Source organism: Candoia aspera, chromosome 11 (assembly GCF_035149785.1).
Source record: "Candoia aspera isolate rCanAsp1 chromosome 11, rCanAsp1.hap2, whole genome shotgun sequence".
Taxonomy (NCBI): domain Eukaryota; kingdom Metazoa; phylum Chordata; class Lepidosauria; order Squamata; family Boidae; genus Candoia; species Candoia aspera.
Genome location: NC_086163.1, coordinates 6,204,524 through 6,230,668, shown reverse-complemented (window position 1 = coordinate 6,230,668; position 26,145 = coordinate 6,204,524). Strand labels below are relative to the sequence as shown.

Below are 26,145 nucleotides of genomic sequence, written 5' to 3'. Positions count from 1 at the left end.
GCTTTTGATCAAATAGTCACAGCATTCCTAAGTCTCACAAGAGAATATCTGGGTTAAAAATCTTTCCCTATACTTTAGTCCTTCCCTCCCTTATACACTTGCTCAATGAATTACAGGGCAGCTGGGGTGTGGGGGGGTGTCAACATCTGCAAGATGATGGGCTTGGTGTCGCAATCGAAGGCCCACTCCTTTTGCATATTGAAATCATTGCTTGCAGCAACCTAAGAAGTTCCATCTTGACAGGAACATGGAGGTTTAAGAAAATTGGACATGAACTTGCCAATTCCTCACTGCCCTGCGGGAAAGTATAACTGGTGATGGATATAAGCATGAAAACAAGAATGACACATCTGCACTCTGCCACATAATATTAATTCAGTGATATCGTTGCTAGCCTTCCACAGCCTGATCCCCTACAAATAAGTTTGCAGAATTCAGTTCTACCTACAGGCAGAACAGTGGGAGTTGGAAGATCCCCACATCTGGAGGGCACCAGATGTGGCAAAGCTGTTTTAGAAATGCTGTTTAACAACTTGGATGCTCTATTTATGCAAGCATGGTTCTCCCTGTGCCAGCAAAGATTTTTTTTTCTTTTTTCCTGTCAGGCATTTTGTATCTCCAGACATCTGCTGATTTTCTCCTGGAATTCAGTTAATGAGGAAAAGGTCTGTTGCTGGAGTTTGATGTTTTAGTTGTTAAATGCATGAGTCCCACCAATGAAAGAGAAATAAAGGCAAAACCATAGTCATTTATAGTGCCCATTAATGTAATGCCAAACGGTTCTGCACTGAATCGCACCAGGCGGTCTACATTTATAAAAGTACGCACAGGTTTAGAAGCCCGGATATAACATTGGTGTGGCTCAGAGCCATTAAAAAAGACTTTAAAAGGGAAGGACTTCTGTCATTCCTTCTATAACCTGCTAGAACTTTATTTTGCTACAGTTTAAGATTTTACAGCAGTGATTCTCAATCTTGGAACTTGAAGATGTGTGGACTTCAACTCCCAGAATTCCCCTAGTCCAGCACCTTCCCCACTATACCTGATTGGCTCTTGGGCTGAGTGGGAGGGACTGGCCCAAAGTCAGCCAATGAGCTTCTGTGGCTTTGTGGGGACAAGAACCTGGGTCTCCCCACTCCCTAGTCCAGGCCCTATGCCACTACACCACAATGGCTCTCAGGTTACCATGGCAATTTACCAGGATACTTCCAGACAAATTATTGTGGAATTATCCTGCCTCATTTATACAATTTTATTTTATCATATTTCCAAGTTGTCATGCACAGTATTTTTATCCTGAGGTCTTTTTAAGAAACTCTTCCTAAGAGTTTAATGACCTTTCAGTTACAGTTATTTTATTAATAAGTTTCAGATCCAGTTGCTATTTCAATCAGTGGGTTTAATTTTAGGCATGATTAACTTCCCTGGTGGTTGTAAAAGGACCTCAGGGCAACTAACTTAGCCTGGATCCAGTTATCAGACCTGGTTTACACAACACATTAGATTTGATATGGTCATTTGACTCATCAATAAACCATACATTAAACTAAAACACAACACTTTAGGGCATAATGGAGTTAATTTGGATTGGGTCTAGCACCAACATTGTGGCTTGTTAGCTATGGCTTATGGTTTGGGGTTTTTTTTGGCAAACCTAGTCTATTGTGGTATATTCAGAAAAACCATGGTTAAAGAAAGTTGGCTGAACAAAATGCATGAACCCAGTTTAGAGTTTATTTTCTGAATTGTATGATTTTGGAAATTAAAAAACGGACACCGTTTTCACATGTACGTGTTTACCTTTACTGAAAGACGACACACAAATCTTTAAACAATTTGTTCATTCATAACTTCTAGGAGATCTCCCAGCACCAAACTAGTTTAAATTCACAGTTGTGAGATGACCAACATAGTTTCCCATAATTCTCTGAGCCACTGCAGATTAGTAATCCCATCTGAGTATTGAGCATCCACATTCCTCATCTGGGAAAAATCTGAATTCTGAACCTCTCTCGCTTCATGCAGCCTTGATTTCAGAATGGAGAGAACCAAACGGTTAATTTGCTCCAGAAGATGGACCAACTGCCTTAAGTCTTGCTTGAAGGGCCAACAGCCATTGGCAACATCGCCTTTTCTCCCAGTGGTTTACTGGGAAAGCTCTGTCCTTAAATGCCTTTTCATTTCCCACAGCTCCTCAATCCACTTTTGCACCGTATGAAAACATCATGCCAGCACTAGCAAAGATTGATGCTTTTCCTTCAGGCAGTGGGCAGCCCGTTCTCCTCATCTAATCCTGGTATTTATTTACTTATTTATTTTTAAGAGGACGGACATCGCTGGAAAGTAACGCAAGGTGTTCCTGCACAGCTGAACAAACCACATCGAGACGCAGCGTTTAATTCACCGGGTTCATCTGGAGCCTTCGCAGCACAAGGCTGCCTTTTCGGCTGGACAGCACAGCCACCGCCGTCTTGGCAGCCTGCTCCCCCAGACCCAGGCACGTGTCAATCAAAGCACGGGTCCGGCCTGACAAAGTCGGGCGTGACATGATCATTTCGTAATCCACCCTGGATAAGAGCTGCTGGGCACGCAAGACATCCAAAAGGTGGTTCAAACGCCCTTCCGTCATGGAGCTTAAGATGGTTTCTCGCCCGAGGGCTAGGGTGGAACAGTTCATTTCTTTGCAGCCTGGACCTGGAATGCAGCAGAGCATACACGGTGAAAATGCAAGCATTGGACATTTCCGGGACCCTTCGTGAGCCATTTTATGTCGAGAATTTGCAACTGGGGAAGAACTATCCCTTCCCTAGACCATTCATAACTGAAAGACCCTCCTAAAATAAAGAGATTATTATTATTATGGTTCGTTGCACAGTCAGCCAGATGTTGAGACCAGATTTGGCATTTTCGTCCACCGAGCAAGTCCTTCCCAAGGACCTGGGATAGGCAGATGTTGTTGTTTAATAATATTAAAGGTATTGTGGCAGGATGTCAGCTGTTCCAAGTAAAGCTGCCTTTTGCAATTGACTGATGGTGATTTTGTCAATGCCGATGGTGTTCAAGGGGTGCTCCAGGTTTTGGGATTGCACCCAAGGCACCTATTACTATTGGGACTATCTTTGCTTTATTTTGCCACAGTTGTTCTACTTATATTTTATAATATAAGAAACAAGAAGATATTATTAATATAATTATAGTATAATATATTAATATGATAATATATATTATAATATTATAATATTAATATACTATACTATAATTATATTAATAATATCTTATTATTATTGTTTTATCCCACTTTTCTTATATAACTTAAGGTGGTGAACATATCCAATACTCCTGCCTCCTATTTTCCCTACAACAACAACCCTGTGAGGTTGGTTAGGTTGAGGCTCAAAGTCACCCAGCCTAAGGGAGGCCTGAGATCAGTATACAGAACAAGTATGCCCCTCTTATACATGCACACTCACACAGAGAATTGTGTGGTGTCTTGGGGTATAATCCATGTTTTGGTTGTTAATGGTTCTAAGATTAAACCAGAATTTTACGGGGTGAGATGAATCATAGGCACTTTCAGGGGGACAAGGGACAAAATGTGCATTGCAATACCAAACTCTCTTATTAGCTACTGGCAATTGATGTTATGAGGCATATACAAAAGAGCAGAGGTGTATCGTGATGCCAAAACACACATTTTGCATCATTCTGCTTAGGGATGGCTGCCTAAAAGACCGCAAGACAACAGTGATTACGATGACTAGCGGAACTGACCCTTACCCTAACCCTAACCATTGGATTTTATATTTTCCAAAAGAGAGAATCCCAGCTGCTGCTTTGCCTCAGTCTTGCCATCAAACTCCTGGAAAACTAGCCAATGGCATTTTATTCAATAAGCCACTGTTGTACTAACCCTGGCATAGTATTTTGTATGAGCACAGCTGTGTCCTCTTTCCATGGGATTCACACATTGCACTAAGCCATGCTTTTATCAACAGTTTGTTGAATAATAAATCACAGTTGGCTGGCTTTACACATACTAAGCTATAAACTATGATTTATAAACCACACTGAGGTTGTGTAATATGTTAAACCACAACTAAATAAACTGTATTATGATTTAGCACATTGGAAACCAAGCACAATAAAATGAATATTACCCTGCCAGTGGTTTTCTTAACGAACGAATTAAAATGGAATGTATTGTTCCTACCCACAAACCTGGTTTAATTTTAATTCTCACCTATTAATGTGCTGTCAGGCCAATGGTTTGGATAGTTTTTGTAAGAAGGATGACAGTCTGGTTCTTGCACTTTTTGCGGAAACGGTGGCTGATGACCTTTGGACTCACTGCTAAATGTCGAAGTTTTATTTTTGCTTGTCTTTGAATGAGGTGAAAGAACGATGGATGGTGGGCTTGATCCATTGCTAGCACATACAGATGGACCTGCAAGAAGGAATGCCAGAAACCAAGGAAGTGATACATGAGTTGTTTTACTGGTAATGGAAATGGTAGAAAGTTCATTCAGTTCTGTTCATACCAAATAAGGCATGGGATACTTTATAAAGAGTTCGTTTTTTAGATTTATAACCACCCCAGTCAAAGATTCTCGGTGGCTTCCGCCATATATAATATAAGAAAAAAATCAAAGCACCCATGGTGTAGCTAAAAGATTATAACTTCACAATCACAACAACTGAGAAGACAAAAACTAAGAAAGGAACGAAGGAAATATAATAGTGACAAAATAGTGATGTAATTGTGATGAATTATAAAATAGCGATAAAACCTAAAACTTTTTAAAAATCCATATAATATTAATTACAACTAGATTAATGCTGTATAGTCCATTCTTTCTCTTCAGCAGCTGAGCTAACTTCCATCTCAATGGCTGGACAGGAGAAACTGCTCAAAATGTGATTTTCAGCTGGAAATGCTGCACCTGAACAAGAGCTGGCAGGCAATCTGTTTGCACGCTGGAGGAAACCTCTCCTCCGGGTTCCTGAAATTTTAGCTATCATGCAAGCTCTGAAAGGGGAAAGCTGGATCAAAAGAGTGGCATCTTTGCAGAAAGAAGACCGGAGGAATCAACAAGATTCTATCCACCACCCCTGTTGTCCTGCAGAGAACCAGAGCTGGCTGGGTATTACAGTGAAACCTCATTTTTAACTGGGGGGGAGAAGTGTCCATTATTCACAAATGTCCATTAAATGCAAGAGAACATCCTTGTGGTGATGTATACCATAAGCACAATGGCATCATGACACAAACAACACAAATGACATCACTTGCACCAATTTACGTCATTGGCAGGATGACCTTTGCATCAACTGGCATAATGATAGCATAGGTAAAGGTAAAGGTTTCCCTCGACGTAAAGTCCAGTTGTGTCCGACTCTAGGGGGCGGTGCTCATCTCCGTTTCTAAGCCTTAGAGCCGGCGTTGTCATAGACACTTCCGGGTCACGTGGCCAGCATGACGACTCGGAACGCCGTTACCTTCCCGCCGAAGCGGTACCTATTGATCTACTCACATTTGCATGTTTTCGAACTGCTAGGTGAGCAGTGATAGCATACCCACAATCTAAATGGACACCAGTGACATAATCACCACCAAAATTTGATCTGTTGAATGCAAAGTCTGCTAAACCAAGGCCCACCCAATTGACGTTTCACTCTAGCTTGCTTTCCTTTCTTCTCCTTTTCTGGGAGAAGATCTGCTGAACCCCAAAGTCAGTGACAGGGAAGATGTTTGCAAGCAGTGTTTTCAGGCCTCATATGCATATGTTAATAACCTGCAAAACTCATGGCTAATACTACTTCTTGATGGATAGTGCTGAGTATTGATACTCAGATAACTGCCTTCATTGTTATCATTTATCTGCCTTCCCCCACTTGGCATCTTTGTGATGCATTACCAGCCATCATGGACATCGGGGAAAGCCATGGAATATGTTATACCGCCCTGAAAGAGCCAACCAATAATACTGAAGCTCTCTCCCCAGATCAAGGTTATATTTTCCAGCTTTTCCTCTATTTTCTGAGAGAAGGTCAAAAATGGGCAATATCAGGTTTACTTTGCAGCAATAAGGACTTGCTTTCTATGTAAAAAAAGAGAAGCCACATCTAATATTCTGGAGCACTGTTTTCTATGTTCCTAAAGAAAGCAATCTTTCTTATGTTTACTATACTTATTTTGTCAATACTTCAAACAAAAAACTTGGCTCACCTGATGTTGCTTCCAATTTATGAATGTGTGGCTTACAAATGAGGATTATGAATGGATGATTGTAATGAAATATGGTCATTCTTTACTGACATGGTTGCGTGAAACTATATACCTGCATTTATGCATGAGAAGCCCTCATATACTGTATATAATTTTTGTTCTTTTTCCTTTTCCTTTTTTTATTTTCTTTTTTCCTTTTCTGTTCTGTTTCAAAGAAACCCCCCCACACACACCTTAATTCCCAAATCTATTTCTCTCCTATAAATTACATTAGAGAAATATCGTGATCTTTCAGATTAGGTTCTTCTTTGGACCTTTTTCCCTCAGATTTTTTTGATGTCTTGGATGAAGCAGTCCAACCCATACCTGCATATGGAATCACCAAAGATGTTTGAATAAGCTTTGGAGAGATTTCCTGAATGTACTTTTTTGCACCTACACAAAAAAATTATGTGTTCCTGATCTAACCTTAAAAATAGAGTAAGGGACAAATCAGATGGGAAGCAACTCTAGGGTGACCTTCAAACTCCAGCTTTGTTTGTTCAGACTTGTCTTACATCCTGCTGACATGCCACAATCCTGTTAGAAAAATAACTTACAGGGCAAGGCAGTCAGGTTTCAACTAGAGACTCGGGTTGAACTCACTTGAGTTCAACGGTTGAGCAACAGAGCCAACTAAAGCCAACTAAAGAAGAGCATTTGGTATCTGATCACCCAAAGGAAGGATGTTGTACATTATGGCCATTCTTTGGCTAAAGGAAAAGGGGATATACTTTTTGGGATCTTGATTTCTGGGTATTAGCCTGGCCCCATATCTTAAATTCAAAATTTGTCTGTTTAAAGGTTTACCAGCCTAATTAGGATGTAGAATCTGGGGTTCTGCCAATGACATTTTGAACTCAATTCTTTGATGATTCAAGTCAACAAGGATAGACATGGTGTCATGAGTAAGGATGGCGAGCAGGGGGGTCCCATCCAGACTGTTAAGCGCATGCGTAGCACTGAGGAATTGGGCAGCCATTCAAAGAGACACAGATCGGGACCGCCTTAACCTTTAGGGTTTATATGTCTGGGTTTTTCCCATGCTTCTTCAGTTTGTTAGGATTTCCCTGTTATGTAGCAACAATAAAACACTAGAGACCTGTTCCTTGTCTCAGCGTGGTTCCTGGCTGTTAGGACACATGGTCTAATCATTATTGTTGTTCTTTACAGTTGCTTACAGGTAGTCCTCGTTTAACAACCATTCATTTAGTGATGGTTTGGACTTATGACAGTGCTGGGAAAACTGACTTACAACTGGTCCTCACACAACAGTCACAGTGTCCCCCACGGTTATGTGATCACCATCTTCAGTCTTCCTGGCCAGCTTCTGGCAAGCAAAATCAATGGAAAACTGTGTGATTCACTTAATGACCATGTGGTTCACTTAACACCTGCGGTGATTCAACAATGACCACCGCAAAAAGGTCTTAAAATTGGGTTGGATTCACTTAATGACTGCTTCACTTAGCAACCAAAATGCCAATCCCAATTGTGGTCGTTAAGCAAGGACTACCTGTATCTGGTTTGCAAAACTGGTTGGCCAAATCCACAACAGGGCTTGCTCTTCCTTCCCACCCCATTCATTCTTTCGTTGTAGACAATCTTCTGTTTTAATTTCTGTTTCACTCTTACAATAGGTTCACTGTTATACTATTTTAGGCACATGGTTAGTATTTGAGGATAGTTCATTTTCCATTTTCCAAACAATGAAAGTTAATCATGATGCTCCATCTGGTTCCATTTCACCACAAGGAGGACTCACACTAATATGCGCCCATATTCACAAACCATGCTCTCTTCATATAATTGTCAATGTCTTGCTGAATCAGGGCTGTATCATGGCTCTGTTATTTTCCCCAATCTCACTGCAGTCTTGCTTAGAAGCAACAGCTCCCATTTAAACTGATTTAAGAGCTAATAAAAACATTACCAAATGCTGTCTCTTGAGGTTTACTGCTGACAAGGATTGTCTGGTTAACGTTATTCCCTGGACTTTCCACATCACATGACAAGCTCTGCGGTTTTAACATGATTTTCTTGTTGAGCACATTGTTCTTTTGAGGGCAGATAATCTATAAAAGCAATGAGAAACACCATTATTTGCAATAACAATACCAACCAAATTGTTCTCTTTGTACAGCTGCACACTTCCTGTTCAAGAAGATTTACTTCTAGAAAACTCCTGGCCGCTGTGAAAATGGCCACATCAGCATGTTCCACACACCCAAAAAAATGAACATTCAGGTATTTTCCAGAATATTTAATCCCCAAAATAGTGAGTTTTGTACATATATTTGGGTTGGATTAGCACCATATTTGATTTGCTATCACAGGAAAAAGATTGTTATGCTGGAAAATCATCTGTGTTCACTCAAACTCATTAAACCCCTGGGAACCCACTCCCTTTACAAAAAGAGGCAAGGCTTTGATTGCAGCCACCATTTTGACTTTTTTTACTCCTCCTGAGGATACCCCTGCTACTGAAATACAGGTAGTCCTCAATTTATGACCACAATGGGGACTGGAACTTCTGTCACTATGTGATGCAGTCATTAAGTGAGTTGTGCCTGATTTTACAACCCTTTTTGCTGCAGCTGTTAAGGGAATCATGTAGTCGTTAAACAAATCTGGCTTCCCCCATTGACTTTGCTTGTTGGAAGCCCCCTGGGAAGGTCGCAAATGGTGATCATGTAACCCTGGAATGCTACAACCATCATAAATTCATGCCAGTTGCCATGTGCCCAAAGTTTGATCATGTGACTGCAGGGAGGCTGTGACAGTCGTAAGTGTGAGGACCAGTCACAAGTCACTTTTTCCAGCACTGCCGTAACTTTGAATGGTCATTAAACAAATGGTCATAAGTCAAGGACTACCTGTATAAGGGACTATGGTTAAATATAATACAAGACAACTTACACTCCTAAGCCATCTATACTCACCTCTAAATTGCGCATTCCTGTTTCAAGAATGTGAGAAACCGGACCTTTTGCAGCATTAATTGCACATTCCTGAAAGACAAAGGGACACTATGAAATCATGTAAGGGAAGATGCGACCATCTTAAACATCAGAGCTACTAAAAAAAATAATGAACGACTTCTGTTTCTCAGAGAACATATTGTAATTTCATCCGTTGCTTCACTGCAAGTGTAAACAGGATTCATTAAAATCCTGTTTATATTTCAGGACATGCAACCCTTTTCCTCTTTGTCTAAATGTTTTCAAAAACAAAACTCGGAGGCCTGTCATATTATTATATTCAACACCGTGCTCTCTGAATAAAAAACTGACTCTCCTTATCTAAAGCAGTGAGCCTATATAGTGGTTTAGACTCAGGTTGAAGCCTTTGCCATGGAAATTTAGGCCAGTGACTCTCTTTCACCCCTGCCTACCTCACAGGGTTGCTGTGATAAGGATAAAAGGAAGGGAGATTCCCACAGAAGCCACCTTGATTTCTTGGTGGAAAAGCAGCCTATAAACATAATTAATTATCAGTCAATCAGGGTCAACAGGCTTATCCATGAGGGAGGTATCAGATGATGTAGCAAGTCACGGCCAACCATCACTTGCTTACCCACTCACACCTCGCCATATTCCAACATCTACTGAAGCGATTGGCTACTTGACACATCCTTTTATCTTATTTTAACCAAACTAAGTATAAGAAAATAGTCAGACTCATTGGGGGAGGAAGGGGAGGGGAGTTGCTGAACAAGCCAAGACAGCCACAACCTTACACAAAAAAAGGCCCAGCTCCTTTTTTGCATACATTATGTGGTTGCCACCACCATCTTGACTTTTTGGACCCCCCTGACGTGCCCCCTCTGTAGAGTGGCTCAGTCCAACTCAGAACATCTATAGACAGTTTGGAGAAAGACAGCCCTTCCCTTAGCCCCTTGGTTTTCAACCCTCCCACCCAGACCTATATATCAAGCAACTGCCAGTCACCACCATGGTATTTCTTGACTTATGATATTGGCGTGTTTGGCAGGGAGAAACCAGAACTCCTGGTTCACTTGAATGCACAACAAAGAAGCGGGGAGGGCTTCCTGGTTTTTTAGCCCCTCCCACTGAAGGAAGAGTCAAATGGAGGGGCTGACCACCATGGCTTGCTCCTGGTAAACCCAGTTCTGAAAAGTTCTAATTTATTGTTACATGTAAGGTTTGGTTTCTATTTAAAATCACATGAATAAAACTTGTAGGGGATAGATTAGGTTAACTAAATTAATCTTACGTAGATATATATCTCCAGGTTGCTATCTGGGAGTCAGGCAGCAGATAAATTTAATTAATCTTCATCATCATCATCATCATCATCATCAAAAATCTATTTCTTCTTTTGTAGATCAGTTCTCAGCAGATGCTACAGTAGATCCCCTGTAGCTGGAAAAAGCTAAATCTTCTGATTGAGAGCCAGTTTGGTCTAGTGGTGAAGGCACCAGGCTAGAAACCAGGAGGCTGTGAGTTCTAGTCCCACCTTAGGCATGAAAGCTGGCTGGGTGACCTTGGGCTGGTGCCTCTCTCTCAGCCCAACCCACCTCACAGGGTTGTTGTTGTGGGGAAAATAGGAGGAGGAAAGAACATTAGGTATGTTCTCCACCTTGAGATATTTATAAAAAAATAATAAAGGCAGGATAAAAAATCTAAAAAAAAATTGGGAAACTGAGTACAAGCCTTGATATACTCTTACATGCTCTTGAATCGTACTGCATTGTACTGTGCCATGGTTTCTTTAACCATGGTTTAATGTATAAATCATAACTGTTTTTGCACTCCAGGCTAAGTCAGAAGCCAAAGGCCAACAAAACACATTATGGAGCAATGTATGAATCTAGCCACTGAAAAAAAGGTAGAACAACAGACAATAGTAAAGAAATCTCATCCTGTAGCTCTACCCAACACTCTGTACTTCTAAAAGAGCTTGATTTAATTTCTCATGCTCAAGAGGGGGAAAAATGCCTCTGTAACTGCAGTAGAAGATCCTGTGCGACGACATATTACAAGCACCAAAGGAGATCATCATTAAACCAGCCATACTCAGAGGATTTTGTAACAAAGCCTTTTTTAAACGGTGCTTTTGAAGACAAATGATCCACAGCCAAGCAATGCAGGATCCCAAAAACTTTATTGGCTCACCTTTGCATGAATCAAATTGTAGATGGCATCAGAGATCACCTCCTTTGTAAAGGTACCGAGGATATCCTTTAGAAAGGCACTGCATTCTGTCAACAGAAAAATACAGGAATGATGTTTCAGTGTTCACATAGGCAGAGTAGGGTCGGCCAATCTGTTCCCAATTCGCTTAGAGGGGGTGCTGATTTCTTTATTAAGCACCCCAAATCTCTTATCACGGCATCTACCCTTGGTAGATGGTACGGCTCCCAGCCTGCAGTTGTTCAGGAAGTCTTTGAAATCCTGGCTCTGCTCCCCAGCCTGGAGCTAGAGTAGGTGTTGAGCCACTGCTGATTTGTTGTCTGTTGTTGCTGTTGTTGTTTTTTCCCCTGCTGTGCTGGGTTTGTTTTTTCTGGCCATACATGTTTGTTTCTTTTCCTTTTCCTGTTTCTTGCTTTGAAAATGTAAGCTGCCCAGAGTCATCTGGAATTGGATGGCCTCTAAATCAATAAATTGAATTAAAATTTGCCCACTTGATCGTGTAGTCCTTGTTATCCACCAAGGCTTGGGCACGATTGTCTTAATTGTGTTATTCTCTCTTAATTGAATGACTGCTCTGAAATAAGGGACTCAGTTTATAAAATGATATTAGCTCCATCCTCATGTACCAATGTACCAGATTCTTCTCCTTCCTAGGAGGAGAGGAGGAGGAGGAAGGGTAGGGGAAGGAGAATGGTGATATGAGAAAGTCCTTGGGAGATGGGGCAAAGAGACGCTGCCAAAGGAACAGTCAGATAAGAGAGGGCCTAGCCTGCAGCTGCATAACGGGTGGAGAAAGAGGCTCAGAAGGGACCCTCCCTAGTTACTTGGGGGTAAGAAGACAGCAGGAGAATTGGGCTTTCAGACTTCTGAAATGTAATTCCGTTAATGCAGCTTTACCATAATTAGCTCATCTGGTTGTGTCTCCTCTCTGGTTTGACCTGTGAGGCTGACAGAGAAGGAAAGGAAGGGGGAAGGGGAGGAAGAGGAGGGGGAAGGAAGGAGGAAGAGGAAGGGGAAGGAAAAGGAAAAGGAAAAAGAAGAGGAAGAAGAAAAGGAGGAAGAAAAGGAAGATAGAAAAGGCATAAAAAGGAGTGGTGCTGGAATAGAAGCCAATGGGAGGGGAGGGATGTGACAGGAGAAGTCCGGCTCAAATGTTGCGTCATTTGCTCCTGACATCTACATATTCGCACACATCTTACACAGAACTATTTTTCAGGAGCAGGGAATCCCCATTTCTAATCAGGTAAAGAAATGACTCTTTTGCAGCAGAGGAGCAGAGGGGAAATATCACCTGCAGCGCTTGGTCGATAGCTGGGGTCTTGGTGCCAGCATCGAAGGATGAGTCGAACCAGCTTGTTCCGATGCGGCAGGCCACTCGGTATGAAGGCCGGTTCGATCCCTGGGCGCAGACCACTGCAGACTCCAGCCACGGCTTCAAGCAAAGTCTTTTTTCCTACAGTAAGAAAAAAAAATAGTTCTGTGCTGAAGCTGCCACAGCACTGCTATTAACAGCCGATACATTTGTACTGGAGAACTGAAACATAAATGGCATGAGGGAAAGTAAGCAAAAAACCCACAAGGGGGCAGCATTAAACCAAAAAACAGTCTTTTCTTTCTTTTTTTTTTAAACACTTCTTCACAGAACTTATCTGTAAATGCAGTGTATAAAGTTGCAACCACAGATAATACTTTGGCAATTTCCATATTATTAATCTGGCTGACTTCTGGGAATCTCACACACACACACACACACGGACATTGTACACGCAAGACATGGGGCAGGAACAAGTGAAGCCATCCCATTCTCAGATGATTACAATGCAAATGTGTTGCCAAAAAGCGCATAAAGGAACATTTCTCCCCAGTTCCGACTTCAGGAAGAGGAGAAGGTAGATTCTGCCCCCCACTGCCCCCAGGCCTCTGCTATGCATTCCTAGGCTGAATTTAGGCTGAGCTGGAAAATGTATGTGAAGTTACAGATGCCGGAGCACGTAAGAGGGAAATACGGGTAGTCCTGTCAGAAACGGAGTAATCCAGAAGCAATAGTTGATGGCCTCTGGATTCATCCTCCTGACATGGGTTTTGTAGTTAGACAAGTAGAGCATTAGAGCCCAGCATTAGAGAGACTGCAGCAACAGTTTTGAACAATGTGGGAGCAGGCTCGCACAAACGTTTTGGGAGCAAAGCCTCAGTTGTGACTTAAACAGAGCGCTGGTCAATTCTCCTTATTAAAGAATCTTTGTATATCCTAATGGCTTGTACTGTGGATTACTGATAATAAGGGTGCAAGGGCCACGATCCTCACAAGTCCTTGTTTAACGACCACCCATTCAGCAACCATTCGAAGTTATGACGGTGCTGAGCAAGGGGGACTTATAACCGTTCCTTGAAGTTCCAGCCGCCCAGCACCCCCATGGTCAAGTGATCACAATCTGGGCACTTGGCAACTGGTTCACACTTATGACCATTGCAGCATCCTGCGGTCCCCTGATCACCATTTGTGACCTTCCCTGCTGGCTTCTCACAAATAAAGTCAGTGGAAGCTGGCAGGGAAGGTTGCAAGTCGCTCCAGTAAGTCACTTGTACTCTGCTGGCCTGCTTGCAAGCGGCCTGGGACTCACTTCATGGCCCGTGATCCTCACTTAATGACCGGGATTGCCATTGTTGAGCGATGGTGGTCACATGACATTGCGCTTTATGACTGCATCACTTAGCGACTGAAATTCTGGTCCCAATTATCGCCATTAACTGAGGACTATATAAACCTAGAAGAGCAGTACATTTTGCTGAACCCTGCTAGACGTTTGCTGGGGGCAGTAGGAGAAAGCTGAGGATCTAAAAAAACAGGGCCTCTTGATAGAGGATAGGGTTGGTTCATATTTTGATCAATTTTGCAGCATGCCACATTGCAGCATTCCTTCGAAGGCTCCACTTAGAGCAGAAGGGATGATGATGATGATGATGATGATGATGATGATAGATCATTTAATTTTAAATGGGTTGAGATCTGAATATTTTCCATTGTGCCACAGCAAGGGAAGAAAAGATCCCAGTCTGATTACAGGCAGGAAAGGACCCAGTGAAGGGAAGATTATCTTGGATTTAGCATTTTATTAGCTCCCTTACCTTTCAGTGGTTTTTGTCGACTCAGGAGCTCCCAACACAACATTCCAAAGCTAAGCACAAATATGAAAAGAAAAACCACGTGTTATTTGGAAACATCTGTTAAGACTTCCTGCAGTTCTGAAATCTAATATAAAACTACTGGGAAAAGCAAAGAAGCATCCTGGCTGGGTTCATTGGCAAATGGTCCATCGTGCCTGGAGGGCTCCAGGTGAGCTAACCCTGCCATACAGTCGAACCATTGCTTCACTTGACAAACGGTGCCATGAGATTCTGTTTTAAAAGAAAAATTCACCTATAAACATCTCCTTCTTGTGAGAAGTGACCTCCCTGCAGGATTTCAGGGCAGAGGCAAAGCAAGTCCCAGCAACTTCTGTTGTTACAGTTTTGCAAAGCAGTCCTTAGCTGCTGTTTTCTCCAGGTGGGTTGGCCAAAATCTGAGATCTGCAAAATGGAAAGATCAGTTATGAAACCAGGCCCGCCACTCAAGAAGACCCCTGTGCAGCTAAATTCTTTACCACATTTTGACAGCCAGTCCAAAGGAAGGGAGGAAAACTAAATGCTTGACAAGCCTACCTTAGCTCTGTATTCTAGATCTAACAACACGTTGGAAGGTTTGAGATTGTGGTGAAGGAGAGGAGGCTCCAAATTGTGAAGATAACTTAGACCAGTGGCAACATCCGACAGGATCCTTATGCTTAAAGGAAGAGGCAGATCTGGATAGAGTTCACGCTGAAGAAAAGAGAAACACGGACTTAATACATTTAAATCAAAACACGGATTTAATACATTGGCCACATTTCCATATTAAAGGTATTAAGGATTTGCAGACAAATCCTGGACTACTCACTCTTTCTGCTAGTGAAAATAGATAAATACACCCAGAATGGTTTGCTTCATGTGAGATGCTGGTTTGGTATGGCTTAGATGCTAAGATGACAAATCAACATTTATTTTTGATAGAAGAATGGCAGCTTCTTTGAAGCAACAAGCTTAAGTGCCAATTCTGGTGTCACACAAAGCAAATCTTCCCTTTTGTTTGCTTTAGAAGGAATTAACTGCAAGCTGTTTGTTCACAGCTACTGACAATAAGCTAAGCCACCTGGCTCATTATGAGCAAATGCAGATACATTTGGCTCATGCACCAAACTAAGCTGTAATAGGGCCTAGCATATTGTGCAAACCCAGTCAAGTGTACCTTATTTGGTAAACCAAAATTAAAGCAAAATCTGTGAACTAGATCAGATTAAAGAAGCCTGTAATACTATTTTCTTATTTTTTTTTAAAAAAGGTGTAACAGTGAAAATTCCTTTCTCTTTACACCAGAGGTCCCCAAACTCTTTAGCTCATCAACCTCTTCATGAAGTTTCAGATCATTCATCGACCTCAAACATTTATTATATGAAAATAATTTAATAAACGCTACTTTTAACTAGTACTATTACTGCTAATAGAGACAATGGCATGGAGCTCCACAGAGATCCCCAAAATTAATTGACCCCAATCAACCGTCCATCATTTATTGACCCCCAGACATTTACTGACTCCCTTTTGACCACCAGATATTTATCGACCCCTTGGATAGTCCTGTTGACCTTGGGATCAGTATTGACCACTTTGGGGAGCCCTGCTTAACAATACATTAAACATTAATCACAAAAAAACAGTGATAAAAATAACAATATATCAGGGATGAAGAGGAATGACACCCCAATATATGGAATTTCTTCTTTTCTTAAATTAAATACTACCATTACCCAATCCATTATGATATCTCACACAGGCAATATGATTTGCATCTACTGCTGATGGAAGGGATGACCCACCCCCACCCCATTGAACCAAGTTAAGCATTTCACTTGTGATATTCATTAGGGAGGGGGAGCGAGAAAAAAAGAGTGTACTGTGGGCAGCAGCCAATTACACATTGCAAAAGCAATCTGCAAGAATCGGGTATTGCTTTCTGGCTGATATTTCAAGCCACTCTGAAGGAGAGCTGGCCAAGGGGATTTTTCTCTTGCCTTCCGTGACTTACGTCGTGAACGAGTGAACAGAGAGATCCGTTGTGCATCCATGTTGTTGCCACCCCTAGGAATCCTTGAAACTGGCAAACACCCAACAAGGGCAAGAGGTGGTTACACTGTAAACATTGAGTTTTTGCTGCTTCTTGAAGCAGGGCCTTGAAATCTCTGCAAGGGTAAAGAAGATCTACATTTCGCACTGTTTTTGACAGAATAAGACAAAATCATTTGCTATTGCAAAATGACTTAGCAATTTGCCTCCATTTCCCGCACTCCCCCTTGATTATAATTACTTGTTTGCTACATCAGATCAACTAGATTGGCTAGATCAACCACAGGGAGGTTAAAAAAGTCAAGATGGTGATAGCGATGTAATCAAAGCCTCACCCCTTTTTATTTACATCATGCATGTGATGCATGAAAAAAGGGGGCAGAGCTTCAATTGCATACTTGTGACCTCCATCTTGACTTTTTTGACCCTCTCCTGCAGACACCCCTGTCCAATCATCTCCCTGAGATTCATTAAAACAACTCAAGTACTGCAGCAGCCCCACAAAAGATGTCACCGCTTTTAAGAGGTAGAGTAAGTTTAATGAGCTGATTCCTTATACAGGTAGTCCTCGGTTAATGACCGTAATTGGGACTGGCAATTCCGTTGCTAAGCGACGTGCTTGTGAAGCAGAAAATCATGTAACCACACCAAATTACAATGGCAGTTCTGGCAGTCCAGGTTGTGGTTGTTAAGCAAACCACCTGTGGTCATTAAGTGAGATGTCACATGACCATGACTTGTGACCTTCTGCCGGCTTATGCATTGACTTTGTTTATTTGTTTATTTATTTATATTTCAAATTTTCATCACCGCCCATCTCGCCCGAAAAGGGGACTTTGCTTGTCGGAAGCCAGCTGTGAGGGTCACAAATGGCGATCACATGACCTCGGGATGCTGCAACCATTGTAAATGTGTGCCAGTCGCCAAGTGCCAGAATTGCAGTCATGTGACCACAGGGATGCTGCAACAGCTGCAACTTTGAGGACCGGTCCTAAGTCCGCTCATTCAGTGTGTTGTAACTTCGAATGTTCGCTGAACGAGTGGTTGTTAACCAAGGACCACTTGTAGTAGCTTTTCTTCAGGCTCCTTGGCAGGGGGGTCTGCATGGGGGTCAAAAAAGTCAAGACGGTGGCCACAGCCATGTAACACGATGCATTTAAAAAAGGGATGAGGCATCAATCACATGGCTGAGGCCACCATCTTGACTTTTTTCTTCTTTTATGTTTTTTCTTTCTTTTTTAAAACACTTCTCATAGGGGATAGCATGAACACAGTCGCCCACTACCACAAATGATGCAGCCACGCTTGGGGGAATTGCAGGGATCGGCGCACCCGGAGTGCAACAAATGAATCTCACCCTGGTGGAAACCTCCTTCGTGATCAAGGTAGTCCCCTGCCAGATATGACTCTTTTTGACACCCCCCCCCGACACCCCTGCTCCTGGGGAGGCCTGAAAAAGAGGCATGTTCCCAGAAGAGCAGAGAGGTGGTAAGCTTCCAGAAGCCTTCTTCTAACTCCTTGCCAAAGCGAGCTCAGCCTGTGCTATTTAGCAGCCCTCTCCATTCAACGGACAGGTGGGCAACCCACCTCTCTTCCGCTGCCTGGTTGCCCAACAGCTTCACGGAGACATCTGTGTTCCAAGCCACGTGGAAGGCTTTGAGTGTGAGGCCAAAGCCTGTCCTGCTCAAGGAAATGTTCTCCAGATCTTTCTGGGAAATGATGGGCACCAGCCTGGACATTCTGTGAGGTTTATCAAGGGAAACTGAAAAGGAAGGGAAGTTGTTACTAGAAAGGAAAGGAAAGGGAAGGGAAGGGAAAGGAAGAGCTCAAAATGAAAGAATAGCCTTTATTGTGGACATTGACCAGCAGAATCTACAGTTTTACAGCTAAAATCATAAATTCCAAATATGAAACGTTTATATAAAATGATAGTAAATAAAATACAAAGTATGTAAGAACAGTAGGATGATAAGAAGGTGGCACAGACAAGGAAACAGGGACTGAAATACTTATGTGACATTAAGATCCTAAAATGCAAGACACAGCAGCAAAAACTGCAAACAGGCTCGAGGTCTTGCCGTGAATCACTGTTCGGAATGCAAACCTGCCTCATCTGCCACATCGAGAAAGGGTAATGAAAGATGCGTTTTTAACTCGAAATAATGCTGTACTAGCAAAAATCAGGACGTCTTACAATCATGTTGCGTTAGTGGAAATTTGGGAGCTTGCTTTTCACAATTGGAAAGCAGCCACAGAAGGCTGGAATTGTCACCAGAAATGCATCAGAACAAGGCTGAAGGACCTCTGAACGCTTTTCTTTCAGAATTTGTGTCTTTTTCTTCTGGAGCTGTGGAGGAAGTGGGCATCCTGTTTACTTAAGTTCACCACCTCTTGCAGCTGATTGTATAAAAAAACGAAAGCAGAACCACTGCTGGGTTTGGACATGCTTAATTGCATCAGTTAAAGATCTTCTGGCTGCAACTTGCACAAGATGCTAAATATAGGTAGTCCTTGCTTAACAACCACAATTGGACCCAGAATTTCAGTTGCTCATCGAAGCGGTCATTAAGCGAATCCGACCCGATTTTACAACCTTTTTTGCAGCAGTTGTTAAGCAAATCACCGTGGGTATTAAGCAAACCACATGGCTGTTAAGCGAATCACGTGGTTCTCCACTGACTTTGTTTGCCAGAAGCAGGCCAGGAAGGCAGAAAATGGTGATCACATGACCATGGGATGCCATGACAGTCATAAATGTGAACCAGTTGCCAAGTGCCCAAATCATGATCATGTGACCACAGGGACGCTGCAACGATCATAAGCATGAGGACTGGTTGTAAGTCGTTTTTTCCAGCACCATCATAAGTCCGAACCATCACTAAACAAATGGTTGTAAAGTGAGGACTACCTGTAGAGAGGTGGGTTTTCTGAAAAAAAATCCTGTTCAAATGAAAGAGTATGATCAGTGCAGAGGGGTCCATGGGATTAGAAGCTTTCATCTAAACAATGAAAGTGGTGTGTGCTGTTGTGATGCAAACTCCATCTCTTTTGTACACGCACATGAAGCCACAAAGCATTTACAAATGCTGCAGAAGTTAATGCATGATGGCGGTTTCATGACCGTCCCCCACTGATATCCCTGCAGATACATCTGGAACACTGTTGTACTGACAAGTTCCACTCATTAAATTTGGAGGGATTATGAGAGCCCCTTGTTTAAAAAGAAAATCACTTGGATCATATGTGCTATTGCAACTATGGAGGTGGTGGTGAGGCAATCCAGACAGCAGCGCCAAGGAAGGATCATTCGCAGCCTGGTGGTGTCCACAAGAGCCAAGCAAATATACAGAAGGGCTTGCAAGGACCGTCCGCAGCTTGATCCTGTTACAAGGGCTGGCAGCTAGGAGAGCATTTGAGGAAGACGTAAGAGAAGATGAGCTCACCCTTTGTTATCTAGAGGTATTAATCACTCTTAATCTTGTCTTGTCTTCCTTGATTAATGTTCAGATTAATCAAGGCAAACAGCAGGAAAGAGAAAGCCAACAAAAGGGGATGCCTTTGTGTTTCTGGACCACAAAGGAAAGAATTTTCTTGCTTCTCACTTCCCCATCTGTGACTGGTGACTCCCTTATACCCAAGTATGATTTGAATTAGTATATTCATCTCAATAGCCATTGTCTGCACCGGTATGTGGGCTCCATTATTTGAAATGTAAATACAATAAATCTAGCCAATTTTATGTTTGAACAGTATCGACCAGTGTTTCTCAACCTGGGCAACTTTCAGATGCGTGGATTTCAACTCCCAGAATTCCCCAGCCACTCATGCTGGCTGGGGAATTCTGGGAGTTGAAGTCCACGCATCTGAAAGTTGCCCAGGTTGAGAAACACTGGTAGAGACAAAGAAACCAAAAGCTTTGATATGGGGAGGGGAAAAAAATTAATTTGAATGTTGGAAACAATGTTGGGTTATAGACAACAATCACAGGCAGTAGAAATGTCCTTATAATTTCTCAATTTTTTAGAACAATCACTTAGAAAGCAATCACACAACCCTGAAATTGCCAAAGTTGCCTGAAGTGGAAATTTTCCAAGGGAAAAATTTGACCCTGGAGACTTCTGCAGAAAATATTTTATTCTGGAAAAGTTTACACCATGTTCCCAATTTTCCCACATCTCTGATCCAAAGCATGGCTAGGTTTAACCATGGAATATATGTATGTATTGATTGGCTTAGCCTGACTGGTTAGTTTATGAGGTGCTATATGATGCAAATCCCCAAAATGGGTCAACTCAGTAATCAAAGTAAGCCTGTTTATATAACACAGCCATTCACAAGCACCTCAGCTGAAGCAGGATGTCGGGATGGGGAGCCTGTGATCGTCCAGAAGTTACTGAACTACGTTCAGAATGCTATGGGAGGTTGGGAAGTGTAGCGCAGCAACATCTAGAAAGTCCCATGTTCCTTATCTCTGCCATCATTTGCACATGGGACACTTGCTTTTGCTCAGCAAGAGACTCCCCAAATTTCAGGTCAGGGAGATGCCTCAACTTTTGCAGCACAGATCTGACACAGGATTTCAGTGAAACTGAAGACTAATTATGGATGTTCACTCCCCCATTGTAGACTTAAAACATGAAATCAAAGGTGTGTGCCTGCGATGAGATAGAAAACTCCCACACAGCACCACTGGGAATGAAGGCGGAGGACATTCCAAAAATAGAAAGGATTGAAGCACCACTAAGCACGCCACTCCAAGAAGCCAACAGACAAGAACAATTTGAAGCAACCATTCAGGAGCAACAGAAGGGTGCCTTGGTATTCTCTACACTGGGAAAATAGAACACCTTCCGTCCAGAGCTGGACTGTTTTCCCTAATTGGAATTAGCTGTACAGAAAGCTTTGCAGCAAAGGAAATCAGAAAAAACAGTGTCAGAGAGGTTTCCATGAAAAACATTTTGGCCAGTCATTCTCTGCAATATTTATTTTTCTTTCCTGCTTTTCTGCTCCAGCCCACTTCCCCCTCCCCACCCTCACCTCAAACCTTTGACATTTCACAATAATGGAATGGAAAAAGTTATATAATCGAACTGCATTCGGGACAATGACCCTAAATCGAGATGGAACTGCCCAGTCTCTGCTTAAGGGTTGAGCCTGCTTGTCAATCTGAGATTCTCCAAATATATCACTGTCCACAGGAGCTGGGAATTTTTAGAATTACGACACCTACCGATCTGAGGGGCATCCGATGGGAGAAGGCAGTTTTTAAATTTCCAACATTCCTCTAAAAATCTTCATTGATGGCTTGTGTATGGACTTGGAGAGAATTCCTTCTTTTTTAAAATCCTTATCCTAGCAACATATCTTCAAAGGAACTTGGGTGTGCTGTTCTCTACAGCCAAGCAAGAACTCTGGGGCAAACAGTTGCATTCAAAACACAAGTTCCTACATACACATATGGAAGAGTGGTATGGGTATACCCCATGTGTGTATAGGTCTCAACTGAAGGTGCACCTGGCACACCAAAATTTCTGTTCTGTTTAGAGCTTTGCAGATCATATTCTGGGTGCTTCTGACCTACTTAGATCACCCTGTTAAAACTGACATGTGACTATCCTACATTCCTAATTTGTACATCTGAGAAGATGACAATTCCCCACCACCACCACCTTTCAGTCTACCGTATAAGATTCTCCGTCTGAGCTCTGTTACTGTGTGGATTAGCCAACTTTTAAAATTACAGCCCAAACAGGATTGACGTCTTCATGGGTTTACTGACCTTGTGCTTAGCATGTTAAATGAATTTAACCACCGAGAGCTATTCAACAGTCCATAGTAAAGCTTAACTATGGGCCACCTCAAATCACCCAGCACTCCTTTTGTGGTCCCCAGAGCACTCGCAGGGCCATTTTTTTCAATCTCCTCATTCATTCATTCATTCATTCATTCATTCATTTTGGAGGGGGCAGTTTAAGAGATTTCATTCTCTTCATTTCACTCTTTAAACTCTCTCCTAAAATGCTGAAAGGTTTGGCCACAGCTGCATCCACAACACATCCAGAAAGTGGCACGTTCTGAGATTTAGAGCACAGTGTGAATCAAAACATTGGCACCAACTTTAGGCTAATTTAGAGCTATCAGAATCGTTGCATCCATGTAAGAGTCATGCATGGTCTTTCCACACAAAGAATGCAGAATGGAGTGTTTGGAGATCAACTGTTGAAAAAAAAATGCTGGAAACAATTTCAGTCGCACCATGGCAAAAAGTACAGATTTTTAAGGCCAGCTGCGTGACTTTGGGCCAGTCCCCCTCTCTCAGCCCTAGGAATGAAGCAATGGTAGACCACTTCCGATGTCTTGCCAAGACAACTGCAGGGAGTCACCAGGAGTCAAGACTGATTCAAAGGCGCACACACACACACACAATTTTCTCAACTGATACCAAAGAAGCTCCCGATGACTTGGCTGCTCTAGGTCCCAGCAGAAACCTTGAGAACCTTGTTCCAGCCAGGAACACAGTTTTCCCAAGGCCAATGAAGCATAACAACCAAGGTATGGAATCAGGACTGAGGCGGTCAAGAGTCAAATCCCACTCAGCCAAGATACCTGTTGGGTAACTTTGGGCCAGCCCTGACTGGCTTTGCAAACTTCATGAAGCTAGCTTTTAAGCAAAGTTTGTTGAAGAAACCACAATGGGCACTATAGACCTAAAAACAAAGCAAGAAGTGGGAGGGGAAAAAAAAACATACACAAACAATAAAATCCTTTTAGAAATAGGGGAAATCCCTAAAAAAGTGTTGAAACTTTAATAAAAACTGTTATCCTTCCCACTTCTCCCGTAACATCTAGCAGCAGAGTGCGCCGCAGAAATTCTTTAGGGCGCAGGGGGGCCGTACTGCAAACCGCAAGTTTCCTGACCCTTAATTATTACAACTTTTGCCAGCCCAGGACTACCACACCCAGCATCCCCAGCCATAGGCATCCATACCTAACCACAGTGATGCAAATACAATGAAGCGTACATTGTGACATCACAATGCCCAGTTCATCACTTGATCTCTGCTCCACCCTGCCAGGACATGGCTTGGAAAAGTTAGGTTCTGGTGTCCCGAGCAAACCAGGCTGGCAAAGGCTGCCTTGATGCACACTAAACATCTCATCTGCATATTCTTTCTCTCTCCAAAGGTGTCTGCAGGACATGATAAAAAAAAAGCCAATATGGTGGCTGAGATGGTGCATTTTTAATGTGCATTGCACCCGTGATGCACAAATAATAAGTGGAGCTCCGATTGGATCATCACAGCCACCATCTTGACTTTTTTTAAATCATACTCTGTGGACACTCCCGACATTTCCTCTAATTGCTTTCCTTGTGCTAAATGGCAGAATTTAAACTCCTCAAGGCAGGGCAGTTCAGATGTTCAGTGATGGCTGCCTATCCTCCTCCGCCGCCGCCTCCTCCTCCACCACCATTATCATGGTTCTTATTGAGGGCATGCCAAAGCCACAGGTCAGCTACCATATTGACTTGGTGAAGGAACTTTTTATCATCTTTGTGAGAAGGCCAAAAAATGTTGGGATCAAATATGAACCAGGACCTCTTATGAAACAGCTAAAAAGAGGAATTGATCCATCCCATGTTCTCAAACCCCCCATTCCTGACCAAAGATGGTTTAAGATACCCAAACCACATTCTAACTTTTCCAAGCCATGAATTGGCAGTTTTTCTCAATAGGAAATGAAATGTGTTTGTTGACAATTGTTAGGTGATTCTTTAAGAGATTCTTAAAGTGGACTTACAAAAAAAAAACAGAACTGTTTCTCTTGGGCATGATGGAGAAGCAGCTGGAGAAGCAACATGGGACTTTGCTTTTATTCATGATTACAGCAGCAAGACTTTTATATGCACAACGATGGAAAGATCTACAAATACCTACAGTGGAGGACTGGATGATTAAACTGATGGAGCTGGCCCAAATGGCCAAGTTAACAGCGTTAATAAGAGAAAATACTGTTTCTGGATTTATTTTTACTTGGCAACCACTCTTAGGCTACTTGCTTGTGTCAGAAAAAAAAATGACACTTTGATTTTGGGTTTTAGTGATTAAATGGTTTGTTCTGATAGAAATAATGCTACTGAGGTTTAACTAATGGTAAGAGATTATATTTGTAAACTGATTTATATCTGTATTGGAGAATGTTGGAAGTCACTTTCTGTTTCTGTTTTCTGTCTGTTTTGCACTTTCATAATGTTTTTTTCTTTAGTCCTACAGTATAGTCTAGCTTTTCTATATTCAATATTTTGTATTTTAATTATATTTTGAAAATTAATAAAGTTCTTACAAAAGGGGCTTTTTTTAAAATCATGTCCTGCAGACACCTTTGGATAATCCATCAACAGTCACCAAACAAGCAAGACAAAGCTCAGCAAATAACTTGATCCAAACACTTTCCCCACCTGAAACAGGAACCAGGACCTCTTATGAAACAGCTAAAAAGAGGAATTGATCCATCCCATGTTCTCAAACCCCCCATTCCTGACCAAAGATGGTTTAAGATACCCAAACCACATTCTAACTTTTCCAAGCCATGAATTGGCAGTTTTTCTCAACAGGAAATGAAATGTGTTTGTTGACAATTGTTAAAAGTGTTCCTGATTTCACCTGTGCAAAAATCAACAGCTCATATTACTACTTAGAAAGTCATTCATTTGGTTTTCCCAACCTATAAATGGCCACAAAACTAAAAGCAGTTTGGGATGAACCAACCGCATTGATTTTTTTTTCTAGAAAACAAAATGATTGAAAAGGTTAGTTCCTGTTTCAAATCCAACTGTAAACAAGAACTGGAAGAAAACCTTCAGGGGAATAAAACTGATTGCTTTTTAAGGCCCTTTTTAATCAGCTGGATTTTTTTTTCCTGAACATAAGAAAAAGAATCCATGAAAAATAATTCAACAATGCAATCCTGTATATGTCAATGTAAAAACCAACACAAACCAAATTTGAAATGACGTGACGCAGACATTTTGGCAAGAAATAAATAAAACATACGTGAGCTTAGCATGGCAAGTATAAATTTCTACATTTCATCCTCAATCCAATATGTAATCTGATGTTATTCTTTTTGTTCATTGTTTAAGCCCTAAAAGTGTTTCTTTGCCTGACCTACGCTTGCAAAATCTTCTCTAAGCAGTAAAACACCCAAATGAATCTTCTGCTATTTCCCCTACTGGGATGGCTTCTCTCCAACAGCCTGTTCGTAAAACAAGACAGAGCAACTCACTCCTTGAATTGTGGAATGCAGATGAAAATCCTTGCAGGAAAGATCTGGATCTTACCTCAAAGAATCCAAGCACAGGAATGATCTTGGCCAACCTTTGCAGAGAGAATTTCTAGCCATTGGATCAGCAAGGCAGCCTGAAGCTCAGATGATTATGAGTCAGCTGCTCCAGATAACTCCTCCTCTTTTTTCAGCTGACTGAGGCCCAAAATTTCCCCAGGCTGTAAAAGTTATTATTGTAACTCT

At 42.0% G+C, this 26,145-nt stretch overlaps 1 protein-coding gene and 1 pseudogene across 1 annotated transcript; both read right to left on the bottom strand.

Annotated features, from left to right (window-relative positions):
• LOC134503903 (receptor-interacting serine/threonine-protein kinase 2-like) lies at nt 1-26,042 on the bottom strand. Its single transcript, XM_063312852.1, has 12 exons — nt 25,958-26,042; nt 18,205-18,379; nt 16,580-16,733; nt 15,121-15,276; nt 14,840-14,988; nt 14,548-14,597; nt 12,713-12,874; nt 11,404-11,489; nt 9,208-9,276; nt 8,199-8,340; nt 4,241-4,444; nt 1-2,694 (listed from the first exon to the last, which is right to left on the bottom strand). The coding sequence occupies exons 2-12, from the start codon at nt 18,354-18,356 to the stop codon at nt 2,396-2,398; spliced, it is 1,623 nt and encodes a 540-aa protein (XP_063168922.1). The 5' UTR covers nt 18,357-18,379; nt 25,958-26,042; the 3' UTR covers nt 1-2,395.
• LOC134504202 (U1 spliceosomal RNA) lies at nt 17,871-18,025 on the bottom strand (annotated as a pseudogene).
• Nucleotides 26,043-26,145: the final 103 nt, after the last annotated feature.